At 37.3% G+C, this 14,171-nt stretch overlaps 1 protein-coding gene across 1 annotated transcript; it reads left to right on the forward strand.

Annotated features, from left to right (window-relative positions):
- On the forward strand, positions 3,331-4,278 carry LOC107633918. Its single transcript, XM_016337509.1, has one exon. It carries the CDS (start codon positions 3,331-3,333, stop codon positions 4,276-4,278), a length of 948 nt encoding a protein of 315 aa, XP_016192995.1.

The raw sequence follows: 14,171 nt of genomic DNA on the forward strand, positions 1-14,171 counted from the left end.
TTAATATAGGTGACTAAAAATTAAATATATAATAAATTTTTATTTATATTTTTATTCTTTTAAATATAGATTGACATAGATACTAACACAAGTAATAACACATAATATATAAACACATTGATATTGATTGTGTTATTTTTTATTTTCTCTTGTTCATTTAAATTGAGAAAATATTTTGTATTAGTGACAAATTTACTATCTGTTTTTATACCATAAATTATATCTAAGAATTGATATTTGATTGTCATTAGTATATTTTTTGAAAACATGTATTTAACTTTTAATTTTAATTTATTTTTATAATTTTATATTTTTATTTAATTATGACCGGGTTAACCGGTTGAACTTGTGACCCACCGGTTGAACCAGTGACTCAGTGACCCAGTAATCTGGCCGGGTCGATTACCGGATCGGTTTTGATAACTATGTCACTAAGCTAGAGGTACGCAATACATTCAGTCTTACTCTAAATTACTTTACACTACTCTTACTTATTTGAAAGTTGGAGTCCCTTTGCAGGTGCCCAACGCCGCCTTCCCAGCACACAAACGACGTTCCACACTTTGTGCTCCAAGGAAGGCCGGTTCGAACCCCCACGAGACGAGCTATACCTTGGAGCGTCGAATCCACACAGAAACACCTGATATTATAGTTAAATCGATATAATAATATACGTATCTCGAATGAACGTATTTTTTAAATGATAAATTATCTACATTTTACCTATTTTAAAAAATATTTTATTTATTTAATTTAAATATAAAAACCTGCTTATTTTTTTTCTTAAACTACTAAATTAGTATTTAAAATCTGAAAATTACTTAGACCACCATTCCTTTATTTATGTAACACATAATATATACTACCTTTCTTTTATTCATATCATATATAAGAGAATGAATTTCAAATTTACTAAGTATATTGGTGTTCTAAATTTCTAATTATTTTAACTGTCAGTTACAAAAATATATAATACATATTAATTAAAATTAACGATTAAAATTAATGTTACACTAATATTCTAACAACTCTCTATACAGTATACATTATACCTACCCTCCTAATTTAACTGCACATCTTTATTCATATATGTTACATGTGATACATATTTTTCTACTTCTATTCTATATATAAATATAAACCTAACTTATTGTGTTACAACCCAAAACTCTTCATAAGTTATATCATTTGAAACTGGCTTGTTCTTCCTTATAAATTTCTCATAAACTTTTCATAAACTTTTTGACTCCACAACTTGTGTAAAAACGTATAAATTAGTTCATGGTGGGAAAATATGAGAATAATATCGTATTTCTGTTAAATCTCACGTATCTGGTCAAAATAAATTAAGGTTAGTAATTAAAGAAGTAAAAAAATAAATATATTTAGTAGAATCTTTAATTACGGTGAATTTTATTAATTTCGTCATTAAACTTATTTTAATAATGTTCATTAGTTACGTAAGCATTTTCATGGCCACTTCTTTTAGACAGAATTTACCTAAAAGAAGTGGCCATGGAAACACTGGAGAGAGTCAACATGCTTACGTGACTAACGAACATTATTAAAATAAGTTTAATGACAAAATTAATAAAATTCACCATAATTAAAAGTTCTACCAAATATATTTGCCTTTTCATTTCTTTAATCACTGACCTTAAGTTATTTTGATTAGATATGAGGTTTAACAGAGATATGGTATTATTTTTGTATTCTCCCTCCATAGACTAAATTATATATTTTTACACAAGTTGTGGAGTCAAAAAGTTTACGAGAAGTTTATAAGAAATTTATAAGAAAGAACAAACCGGTTTCAAACGACATGAAGAGGTCTGGTTGCAACACAATAGGTTAGATTTATATTTATAGATAGAATAGAAGTAGAAAAATAGGTATCATATATAAACTTATCCTGAGTATCCTAATTAATTTTTAAAATTTTTTAAAATTATTATTAAAAAAGACAATACTAAACTTTCTATAGTATAGCCATCAACAAGATAAAGATGAATAGATCTCTATCCTAGATAGATCATGTTTATTTTCAAGGCACTGGTTTCATCTTTCCGGTCATAATTTCACCAGTAAGTGTATGGAGCTACTAATGGTGAGGGAACTATAATCTAAATTACAAATCTGAGTCCTTGTGCCCTTTTTTAAGATCTGGGAGTCCTTGTTCTTGTAAAGGGTGATGTAAATTGAATTGCAAAATAAAATACTTTCCTTTATGTATGTTCTAAATTTGGATAATGATCCGTTCCACTTAACTCGAACTTCACCAACAAACTCAAAATCAGAATCAGCAAAACAAAATAAAGCAAAATAATTTTTTCGCAAATCTCTCTACACTCAAACCATCGAAGTCTCAATAATCGAAATAATAGCAAACACGACTCTATCAAACTTAACGGAAGTTCAATAGACTAATAATATAAATCCAGAAGATGAGTCCAGTAAGAGGTACGCGATTCATTCCAATCTTATTCTGAACTCTCTCACACTCATACTTACTTGAGCGTTGGAGTCCCTTTTCAGGTATCCAACGCCGCCTCCCCAGGAGAAGACGACGTTCCACTCCCCTCGCTCCAAGAAAAGCCAGTTCAGCGCTAGCTGAACGAGCTATACCTCGGAGACCTATTTTCACACAGGAACATTTGGTGCCCACCGTAGGCCACGATTTTTCTAACCCCACAACTTCTCTTCCCATATATCTGTATACTCTTTTTTGCAAGTTGCGACGCATGGCAGACGAGTGCAGCCACGCTCCCTCGAACACCAATCAGGCCGAAATTTTGGCAATCAACGAAGCCTCAAGACCGAGAACCAAAGAATGGCCGAGCTCCTACGATAAATGGAGCATGACCGAAGTAAAGAAGAACACAAAAGTGCCGAAAACAAAGACAACAATGACGAGCACACTTCGGAAACTAAGCACACCATCCCTAAAGTCACCAAAACGACCACCAAAAAGAGAACCAACCCCTTCGCAAAAGAAGTCATGAGTTTCGAAATGCCCCAAAATTTTACCTTACCGTCAACCCTAAAGCCCTACAATGGAATAGGAGACCCGAATGACCACGTCACCAAGTTCCAAGCCATGATGTTCATGAATAAGGATTCCGACCCGATCTTATGTCGTACCTTCCCAACTTTCCTAGACGGAGCCACCTTGATTTGGTTTTCCAACCTCCCTGAAGGTTCCATTTCAAACTTCGACAAACTAGCTGACCAGTTCATTAACCACTTCACCGCGTCCAAAATATACGTCCATAACTCTGACTACCTAAGCGCACCATTAAACAAGGACCGAACGAAAGCCTAAAGGACTACATGACCAGGTTTGCCGAAGCAACCAACGAGATACCTAACCTAAACCCCGAAGTCCACCTCCACGCTTTGAAGAGCGGCCTCCGACCAGGGAAATTTCAAGAGTCCATAGTCATTGCAAAACCTAAAACTCTGGCCGAGTTCCGCAAAAAAGCAACGACACAAATCGAGGTCGAAGAATTCCGAGCACTGCAGAAAGCAAATAAACCTACCTCGAACAGAGAGGAGGAAAGGCAAAACAGACAATCCAACAACAGAACGGATCAAAGACCTTTCAGGCTAACGCCTAAATTCGACAACTATACTCCCCTGAATGCGAAAAGGGAGGACATTATAAAGGACATTTTGCACTCGAAGCTCATCAAACCCCAAACAGGGCTGATACATACCAGGACCAACGACATGTGGACAGGTCAAAATACTGCGCCTTCCACAAAAAAATATGGTCATACTACAGACGACTGCGTAATAGCCAAATATGTTCTCGAAAAGCTCGCCTGCCAAGGACTGCCAGACAAATATATTGACAACCGAGGACGAAAGCGAAATACAGAAGATCTCGGCCAACACACCAAAACAACTGACAATTCCCAAGATAAAGGGAAAAAGGTAGACACAGATATCAATCCACCACGTAGAATAATAAACTGTATTTCTGGTGGTTTTGCAGGTGGCGGATGTGCAAACTTGGCAAGAAAAAGATCATACCGAGCTATGATGACGATGACAGAATCAACCCCTTCCGAACATGCAAACAAGGACAAGCCAAAAATCTCATTCACCCCTGACGATTATAAGGCAAACGATCGAAACCTGGACGACCCAGTCGTCATCACTGCACAGGTCGGAGAACCACTGGTAAAGAAAATCCTGATGGATCAAGGAAGTAGCGCAGACATACTCTTTTACTCAACGTTCCAAAAGATGAAACTGAGTGACAAGAACCTCTAACCCTCATCAGGAGAACTGGTAGGTTTCTCAGGTGAGCGTGTTTCAATTCGAGGCTATATTTGGTTACAAACAACTTTTGGAGAATATCCCAATAGTAAAATAATAGACATCCAATACCTAGTCGTTGACTGTAAAAGCCCCTATAACATCATTCTGGGCAGACCATCCTTGAATGCATTCAATGCAATTGTTTCTACTATGCATTTGTGTGTTAAGTTCCTTTTGCAAGATAGCAGGGTCACTACTATATATGGAGACCAAAAGGAAGCCAGGCAATGTTATAATGCCTGTCTAAAGAACGAGCAACCAAAACAACCCGAGCAGCAATACGTCTAGGCAGTCTATAATTCGGAAAAATTACCCCCAGTGGCCGAGTTAGACCCAAGGACCAACCACCAAGAACGGCCAATGCCAACTGATGATCTTACTAAAGTTCAATTAACAAGCAACGAAGCCAAGTGTACATACCTCGGCAGCACACTAACAAAAGAAGAACAAGATCAATTGACCGAGCTCTTAAGACAAAATGCCGATCTTTTTGCATGGACTCCCGCAGACATGCCAAGAATAGACCCCAACGTCATCTGCCACAAGTTGGCCATCAACCCATCAGCCCGACCTATAGCCCAGAAAAAGAGGCACCTCGGCGATGATAAAAGAGTAGCCTCCCTCGAGGAAACTACAAAATTACTCAACGCCGGATTCATCAAAGAACTCAGATACTCCACCTGGTTAGCCAATGTGGTAATGGTAAAGAAAAACAACGGTAAGTGGAAGATGTGTGTGGACTACACAGACTTAATAAGGCATGTCCAAAGGACGCATACCCCCTCCCATGCATTGATAAACTTGTTGATAGTTCCTCTAGTTTTCAATGTTTAAGCTTTATGGATGCCTACTCTAGTTATAATCAAATTCTAATGCATGAAGCTGACCAAGATAAAACTGCTTTTATCACTGACAACGGTAATTTTTATTCTAAGGTCATGCCATTTGGACTCAAAAATGCAGGTGCCACTTATCAAAGACTCATGGACAAAATCTTTGTAAATCAAATCGGCCAAAATATCGAAGTCTACATGGACAACATGGTAGCAAAATCCAAACATACGGCAGAACACATCACTGACTTGAAAGAAATTTTCCAACAACTCTGACGATATAACATGAAACTTAACCCAGAAAAATGCGCCTTTGGGGTCCAGAGTGGAAAATTCCTCGGGTTTATGCTGACTTGCAGAGGCATAGAAGCCAACCCCGAAAAATGTCAGACTATCCTAAACATGAGAAGCCCAAAAATAATTAAGGAAGTCCAACAGCTCACAGGCCGACTTGCAGCGTTATCCAAATTTTTCCCCCGTACAGCACACCGATCACATCACTTTTTCAAAAGTCTCAAGAAACACGAACAGTTTAATTGGACCGAAGACTGTGAAACGGCCTTCACTGAGCTTAAAGCCATACTATTAGCACCCCCATTATCCGAACTCCAAAAGTCGGTAAGCTACTTTATCTTTATTTATCTATCACTAACTATGCTATCAGCTCTGTCTTAGTAACAGAAACAGGAAAGCACCAACATCCAGTGTATTTTGTCAGCAAATACCTCCAGAACGCCGAGATCAGATACCTGAAGCTGGAAAAACTAGCTTTGGCTCTTGTAACAACTGCTCGCCACTTACGGCACTACTTCCAGAGCTATACAATTGTGGTCCAAACAGAACAACCTTTGAGGCAAATACTAACGAAGCCTGACCTGGCAGGAAGATTAATCAAATGGTCGATAGAATTGTCGGAATATGACATCCAATACCAATCCAGAGGGGCCATTAAATCGCAAGCACTGGCCGACTTCATTGCGGAACTAACCTCGGAAGAAAAAGAGACAAAGGACAAACAATGGACACTATATGTCGACGGAGCCTCAAACAGTAAAGGCTCCAGAGCTGGAATACTGCTCGAAGATGAAAAATGAGCAGCATTAGAACAATCTTTGAAATTTACTTTTCATGCAAGCAATAACCAGGCCGAATATGAAGCTCTAATAGCAGGACTAAGGCTGGCTACACAATGGACATCACACAGTTAAATGTCAAATGCAATTTTCTCCTCGTGGTACAACAGGTAACAGGTAATTTTCAGGTAAAAGACCCACTATTGAAAAAATACAACACTGTCGTCACTAACCTCATTAGCAACTTCCAACAAATCAATATATCCCACATACCCCGGGAACAAAATAACAGAGCAGATATCCTTTCAAAACTAGCAACAACAAGAAATCAAAGTACCACGCCGATGCTATCTCAACTGACACTGGACGAACCTAGTGTCATCTTACCAACAATGTCGAGTATTTCACAGGAGGATGACTGGAGATCACCCTTCATAACCTACCTGCAAACAGGTAACGTCCCAAACAACATTCAAAATCCAAGAAAGTTCAGGAGAAGAGCAAGCTTCTACACTCTGCTTGGCGACGAGTTATACAAGAGAGGATTCACAAGACCTCTACTACGATGTTTAAACATAGCAGATGTCGGGCTGGCAATGGACGAAATCCATGAAGGTGTCTGTGGTACACACATCGGCGGCTGAAGTCTAGCTTCCAAAATCTTGCGAGCCGGTTACTATTGGCCAACATTACAACAAGACTGTATGAACAAGGTCAAACACTGTGACCACTGTTAACGCCACGCACCGATCATCCACAACCCGGCCGAACAGTTACACTCATCCGAGATATGCTGGCCTTTCAACAAATGGGGACTCGATATACTCGGACCTTTTCCACCCGCACCAGGACAGGTTAAATTTTTAATTGTCGCCATTGATTATTTTACAAAATGGATAGAGGCAATACCTTTGGCAAAAATCACTTCCGAAAAAATAATTTCTTTCGTATGGAAAAACATATTATGCCGATTCGGTATTCCTCAATTCATTATCACTGACAATGGTAGACAATTTATAGATCAAAGATTTACAAATTTTTTACAAAATTTCAAAATAACCCAACAGTTCTTTTCTGTCGAACACCCACAAACTAACGGTTTAGCCGAAGCAGCAAATAAAATCATTTTGCAGGGTCTCAAGAAGAAGCTCGAAGACTCAAAAGGAGAATGGGCCGAGCTTATCCCTGAAGTGTTGTGGAGCTATAACACAGCTGAACAATCGTCAACAAAGGAAACACCTTTCAGACTCGTCTATGGGTGCGACATAATGATACCTATAGAAGTATCACTACAAAACATCAGAACCATGAAGCTCGGCGAAAGACAAAACGTAGAAAACAGAAGAACCGAGCTTGACCTCGTCGAAGAAGATAGAGACATATCGGAACTACAACAACTAGATTTTAAACGAGCTATAGCTCGAAAATACAACAAGAGACTAAAACCAAGAATACTATCGAAGGGATACCTCGTCCTTCGAAAATTCGAGGACATACGACGGCTGCAGGGACATGGAAAGCTAAGTGCAAACTGGGAAGGACCTTTCCAAATATTCAAAGTCATTGGCAAAGGAGCTTACACACTAAAAAAACTTGATGAAACTATCTTACAAAATAGTTGGAACATATCTTCTTCAAGATTGTATTTCAGTTAGCCTATAAGTCGGGCAAGGTGATGCACTCTTTTTCCTACTACTAGATTTTATCCCTAATGAGGGTTTTGCTGGAGAGGTTTTAATGAGGCACACCACCCCGCACACAGTTCATCATATTCTAATTCAATCAAATTTTATCCACATTCTATACCGTACTATAATCAAATCTAACAATCGAAAATATTCAAACATGTAACAGAAACATGAGCCAATATACTAACGTTCGGCTAAATGCCAGCAATTCATAACAAACGTATCTAACAAGGCCAAAATGGCCACAAATCCAAACAATCTTTTCAAAAAACAAAAGTCTAAAACTAACACAGTCTAAACACCAGGATTTTCATCCTCACCCTCATCATCATCATCATCGACCAGTTCAGTCCCAACAACTACTTTGCAAGGGTCCATCGCTGATAGATCCACAGCAGGCACCAGAAGTTTTGCCTGCTCGGTAGCTCTGTCAAAACCAGTAGCGAACATCTCAAGCCCATGGTCTTCTTTCTCACCCTCAAGCTGCTTCTTCTCAGCAGCAAGGACAACCAGCATGGCCTCCAAAGCAATTTTTTCCTCGTCGAGTTTCTTTCCAGCATCCCCGGCAGCAGTCAACTTCTCTTGCAAAGAATCCACCAAGTCCAGCGCAGTATAAAGCTTATTCCCCTTCTCCAAATTATCCTACATCAGTTGGTCAATTGATGCCCTATCAAACGAGTCTCTCGCATGTTTGAGCTCTTGCGTTTGACCAATCGACAATAGCCGAGCCCCTATCACCTGAAACAAAATAACAGAATGACTTACACAGATAGCTGCTAACACCATCAAAACAAAACAAACTAAGACAACTTTACCTGAAGGTACTGGCAGACACCCACATCACCAACTTCTTGCACCAGCTTAACATCAACAGTGTAACAACCACCCTTCTAGAAACAAAATTAAATTCGAAATTTGAAAATCAGTTAGGAGATAGGCTTAGAATTTTAAATTTATGGATAGGAATCTAGTAACCACCCTCGGTTTGAAATTAAAATTATCCCAACCACCCTATCCCCAAATGTATATAAATAGGGGTGCACCTATAGGTAGAAAATAACTTCTCTCAAATACCAAAACCTCTCCCTTCTCTCTCTACAAAATATATTATGTGTGCAAATACAAGAGGCAAGCTCAAAGAAGCGTTAGAAAAAAAAAAGAGTAGGGAATTATGTTTTTTTTTAATGCTTGGCATGTGTTATGTTCCATTTTTATTTTCTTCCATTCACGAATGTTATCATGGCATTAATTATTTTTCACTCATCCTTTATCCATGTTGATCATGTCTGTCCATCATGTTATTCATGTCTTCTTAAATCATTAGTACATGTCTCCTTATGATATTCATTCAATTATTTACTATACCTATTTTTGTGCTCTTTCATATGATATTCCCTTAGGGTCGAGAGTACATGCCTTCTTATAATGCTTATTCAGCTATTTAATATACGCCATTTTATTATGTGCTCTCTTATATTATTATATTATATTATTCCCTTAGGATCGAGAATACATAACTTCTTTAATATTTTGTGCAATTATTTAAAATGCCCTATTTCCTGTACTTTGATATGACATCTTTCAATCCATGCTATTATACTACCAAGATCTTTTAATTAGAAAATTCATACATATGCCAGAGTCTCATATTTTTTATATATCCCTTTATCATCATAATTGTCCCTTTTCTTGCATGATCTCTTCTTATATGATTTTCCTCTCGTGTATGGTTAAACAAAACCTAATTATAAATTAAACTGAGGGAATGATCCTTCGGTAAGGGAAGGTGACCTCCAAAGACAAGATATCGATATGATCCTTCGGTAAGGGAAGGTGATCGATCGAGATGAACCTTCGGTAAGGGAAGGTGATCGCCAAAACGTTTGGGATAAGAACCTTCGGTAAGGGAAGGGGACTCCCACCTTTTATACCGGTTTGAGCTCAATACCTTCCATAAAAGTTATAAGTTAAGAAAGGAGAAAGCATGAATGAAAAGTTTGATTATGTTTTTTTTAAGATATATTTATGATTATGTTGATGTTACTTAAGATGTTATCCTTCTATTCTCTTTCTATGTTCTTTCCTTTTTACCTATATGTTTTACGCTTTACAAGAGGTTCATATTACATGCCATATCGTACGACTTTCTTTTAAAATCCCGCACGTGGGCTGGAGATAGATATGGAGGTGTTGCATAGCACTCCTACTGAGACGTTAGGTTCTCATCCTTTTTTCTTTTCCTATACTGTCTCCAGAGGAACATGGCACAGCGGATAGAGACGACGCAGTGTCCCCCGAAGGTAACTTCTGAGTATGACCCCTCGAAGCACGCGTGGGTAGTTACGACCACTACTACCGTACTCCAAACTATCTACTTAGGTCGAGAGTTCGTGGAAGGAGAATCTCAGCTGCTCATCGAGTCCTAGTTCATCCCACACAACGGAACCAGATCTTCACTGCGCGAAAAGGTGTTGGAGGAAAACCACTGATACCTCGATACGTGAATAACTGAAGGGTCCTAACCAAGGATAGGATAGGACACAAGTATGGGAGCCTCTCCAACAAAATTAGTTAAGACGTATTAGTTTCTTTTCTTTGTTTAATTACCTCTAAGCATTTTATTTTGAACCGTACTCATGGATAAGGTTATTATTTCATATTTATCATCATTTTAGTACTACTTGTTTTCCTCTTCACACGTACTTCCTCCCTTCCTTGCGTAACGATTAAGTTCAGTCTCTTTCTCTATCGAGTGTGCCATCTTATTTAAAGACCCTCAAAGATAGGATATAACTTAGGGTGTTACAAATAGGGTTTTGGCAATACTCATCAGCCACCACGCTCAACGGAAAATGCTCACACTAAAGAGATGAGACCTCCTGCTCCCCCTTATACCCATGAAGACTCCTCTGATTCTCAACAAATTTTTTAACCTGCTCCATATCAACCTCTTCCCCACCAAACTTATCCTCGGCTGCCCCTGAAACTTTCTCTTTCCGACCCACGCTTTTTCGCTTATAGCTCACCTTTTTAGCAGGCGACGACTGATCCACCTCATCCTCTTTCTCAGCCACAGTATGACTACTGGAACCCTATTTTCCACATTTTTTGTTCAAAAAATGCCTTCAAGCTATTCGAAGTCATCTTCGGAGCTCTCTCAACTACAGAAGAAAACAAAACACACATTAAAATCAATAAATCAACAAACGAGACGAAGAATATGACAAATTCACAACTTACCAATATAACCCAACAATGCATCACTATCAGATTCTAACTCCAAAATTTCCACAACAGACAACAAACTTGAAGACGAAATATTGTTAACCAAAAACTCTACCAACATCTCATTCTCATACTCCATTTTCTCTAACCCTAGAATCTGCCTAGGCCTCGGACAGCAAAACAAAGGAAATCTTTCCAACAGGCAATCATCAACATACCACGGAAACTCCTCGGCAGCACAAGACACTTTTACAAACATTGACTTAAAACCTTTGTACGACGACTTGTATAGACTAAACACAGAACGACCAAGAGCACTAGCCAAGTTTATCCAACCCCCTCTCCTTACACCCTTACATTGAAACAACGCAAAAAATACTTCCAAAGATAGAACCAAATCAAGATAAGACATCAATACCTGGAAAGCCCTAACGAAAGTCCACGAATTAGGATGTAATTAGGAAGGTGCGCATTTTATTTGATTCAAAACTCCGCATTCGAACTCATAAAAGGGAAATCTCAAACCCAAATAAACAAAAACACAACTGTACATAAAGAAATACTCAAATCCCTCCCCACGATGATATACACGATCAGAAGAATAGCATGGCAAAAACACAAGACTAACACCGCTACCCGCCCTAACCCATGAAGAAGACGCACCCAACTGAGCCAAACTACGATCATCATCAAACATAGAAGCATACTCTTTAACCGACTCTGCCACCCACAAAAAAGGGTCCCGGGGATCCCACACCCAAACCTCCTCAACGATCTTATCTGAACACACACATGCAAAATCAAGTTATGAAAGAAAACCTAACATTTCCTGCTCATCTTCACGATAAATGCGAAAAACTGGAAAATGAACTACAATCCAACCCGCTTCAACTCCCACTATAGACACGACCTTTCGAAAACCCCAGCACAATCCCAACCGTTAATCTAAGACACAACCATTATGATCGTGGAAAGAGAAACGGAAATAGCCTCGTTCCTTGCTACACATTAATTGCAACTGTCCCATCAACTCCACATTTCCTCTTTCCCAACGCACTAAAAAGAAAAAATTCAAAATCTACCGCGAAAATCAAAACCCACAACAGCAAAGCCACCGAAACCCTTCACATCTCCGACGTATATCTAAGCCATCTACACCACGGTCTTTTCATTTACAAGCCCAAACAAAACACTAATAAACAAGGATGAGCTTGGGGGCTCCCACTGATTCTGATTCCAAACTATAAATCATCTTTAAAGCTCACCCTGTTTATAACTCGGACTTCCAAAACAGGCCGACCTTGGGGGCTATGATCTGCTTCACTTAACTCGGACTACACCAACAAACTCGGAATCAGAATCAACAAAACAAGATAAAGCAAAATAACTTCCCCGCAAATCTCTCTACACTCAAACCATCGAAGTCCCAATAACCAAAATAATAGCAAACACGACTCTATCAAACCTAACGGAAGTCCAATAGACTAATAATATAAATCCAGAAGATGAGTCCAGTAAAAGGTACGCGATTCATTCCAATCTTATTCTGAACTCTCTCACACTCATACTTACTTGAGCGTTGGAGTCCCTTCTCAGGTATCCAACGCCGCCTCCCCAGAAGAAGACGACGTTCCACTCCCCTTGCTCCAAGGAAAGCCAGTTCAAGCGCTAGCAGACGAGCTATACCTCGGAGACCCTATTTTCACACAGGAACAGATAATATTAATACTAACTAGCCAATGAATCTCATTTAATAATTATCCAAGAATTAGTGTTTGTTTGAACGCTATTAAATTGATTAAAAAAATTTTAATGAAAAAAGATATTTTTTTTATTTTTTAGTGTGTTTGGTAAATTTCTAATAATAAAAATAAAAATATTAAAAAAATAAAAAATATCTTTTTTGAAAAATATTTAAAAAAAAATCTTTTTTAAAAATGATGCTCAAACAAACCCTTAATTAACTAAATTAAGGATTCACCTAAGTTTAATCAATAGATGGAGTATTTTAACCTTATGTTCACATAGCTTGGCATGTATAGGCACCATTTCAATTCCAAAAAAAAACTTCTTTGATTAAGAATCTCATATTCGTCTTATATCCAAAAATTTTCACTTTGAGCTTTAAAAGATTGAAAAGATGTTTATACTTTCTATGATTTTTTAATAATTTATTTGTTTTGTCTTGTATTTTGTTTATTTTTAAATAAGATATAAAAATACTATTTTATTTATTTACTTTTACCTTTGTTCATGTCAAATTATGTGTTTTTTATTTTAATAAATAAATTGAATATAATAATTACTAAAATAAATAATTTAAAAAATATTTACCGAAATAAACATTTTTTTTATTTCATTCACAGATATCAATAATTCAAACTTTTAGTATGTAATTAGTACATACAAAAATTGATAGGAGAGATTAAAATAGATATATTTGATCAATTAGTATTCAAAAATAATATATAAAAATTTTAGATTAAATTATGATCCAATTATGGGTAGCGTGAGGTTGATGCACGATAAATAAAACACAAAAAGATGATATAACCATTTGTCAATTATCTGAAGAGGTTGATGGGATATGGTAGGAAGAGAATTAAAATGGTTATTTTTCACTATCCAAATGGGAGATAACCGTTTCAATTCTCTTCACACTATCCGTCAATGTCTCCTAACCGTTTCAAATTTTTAAACGAAATAATTAAATATAATTTTTGAAATTTTAAATTTTAAATTTATGAAATTTCGTTTGTTGCATGGAATTATATAAAAATTTGAAATATAATTTAAATATTTTTATCCCATATTCAATGGAGATGGATTGATTGATTGGATGCTTCATTAAGGGGTCAATCCAAGATAACCGTATTAATAGTGGGCAGTTTAACGATGCACTTATGAACGTGTTAAGGTGCTTATTTTAAATGAACCGTTCATCTTCCTTCTTATTTAAAATGGACGATTTATCTTTCTTATTATTTGAAACATTCCATTCTTAAGAGTTTGATAAAATTAAAAGT

The sequence above is a fragment of the Arachis ipaensis genome, chromosome B03 (genome assembly GCF_000816755.2).
Source record: "Arachis ipaensis cultivar K30076 chromosome B03, Araip1.1, whole genome shotgun sequence".
NCBI classification, from domain to species: domain Eukaryota; kingdom Viridiplantae; phylum Streptophyta; class Magnoliopsida; order Fabales; family Fabaceae; genus Arachis; species Arachis ipaensis.

What these genes read in the sequence shown, in the direction of transcription:
- LOC107633918 (XM_016337509.1), top strand. Translation starts at nt 3,331, where the DNA reads ATGACCAGGTTTGCCGAAGCAACCAACGAGATACCTAACCTAAACCCC.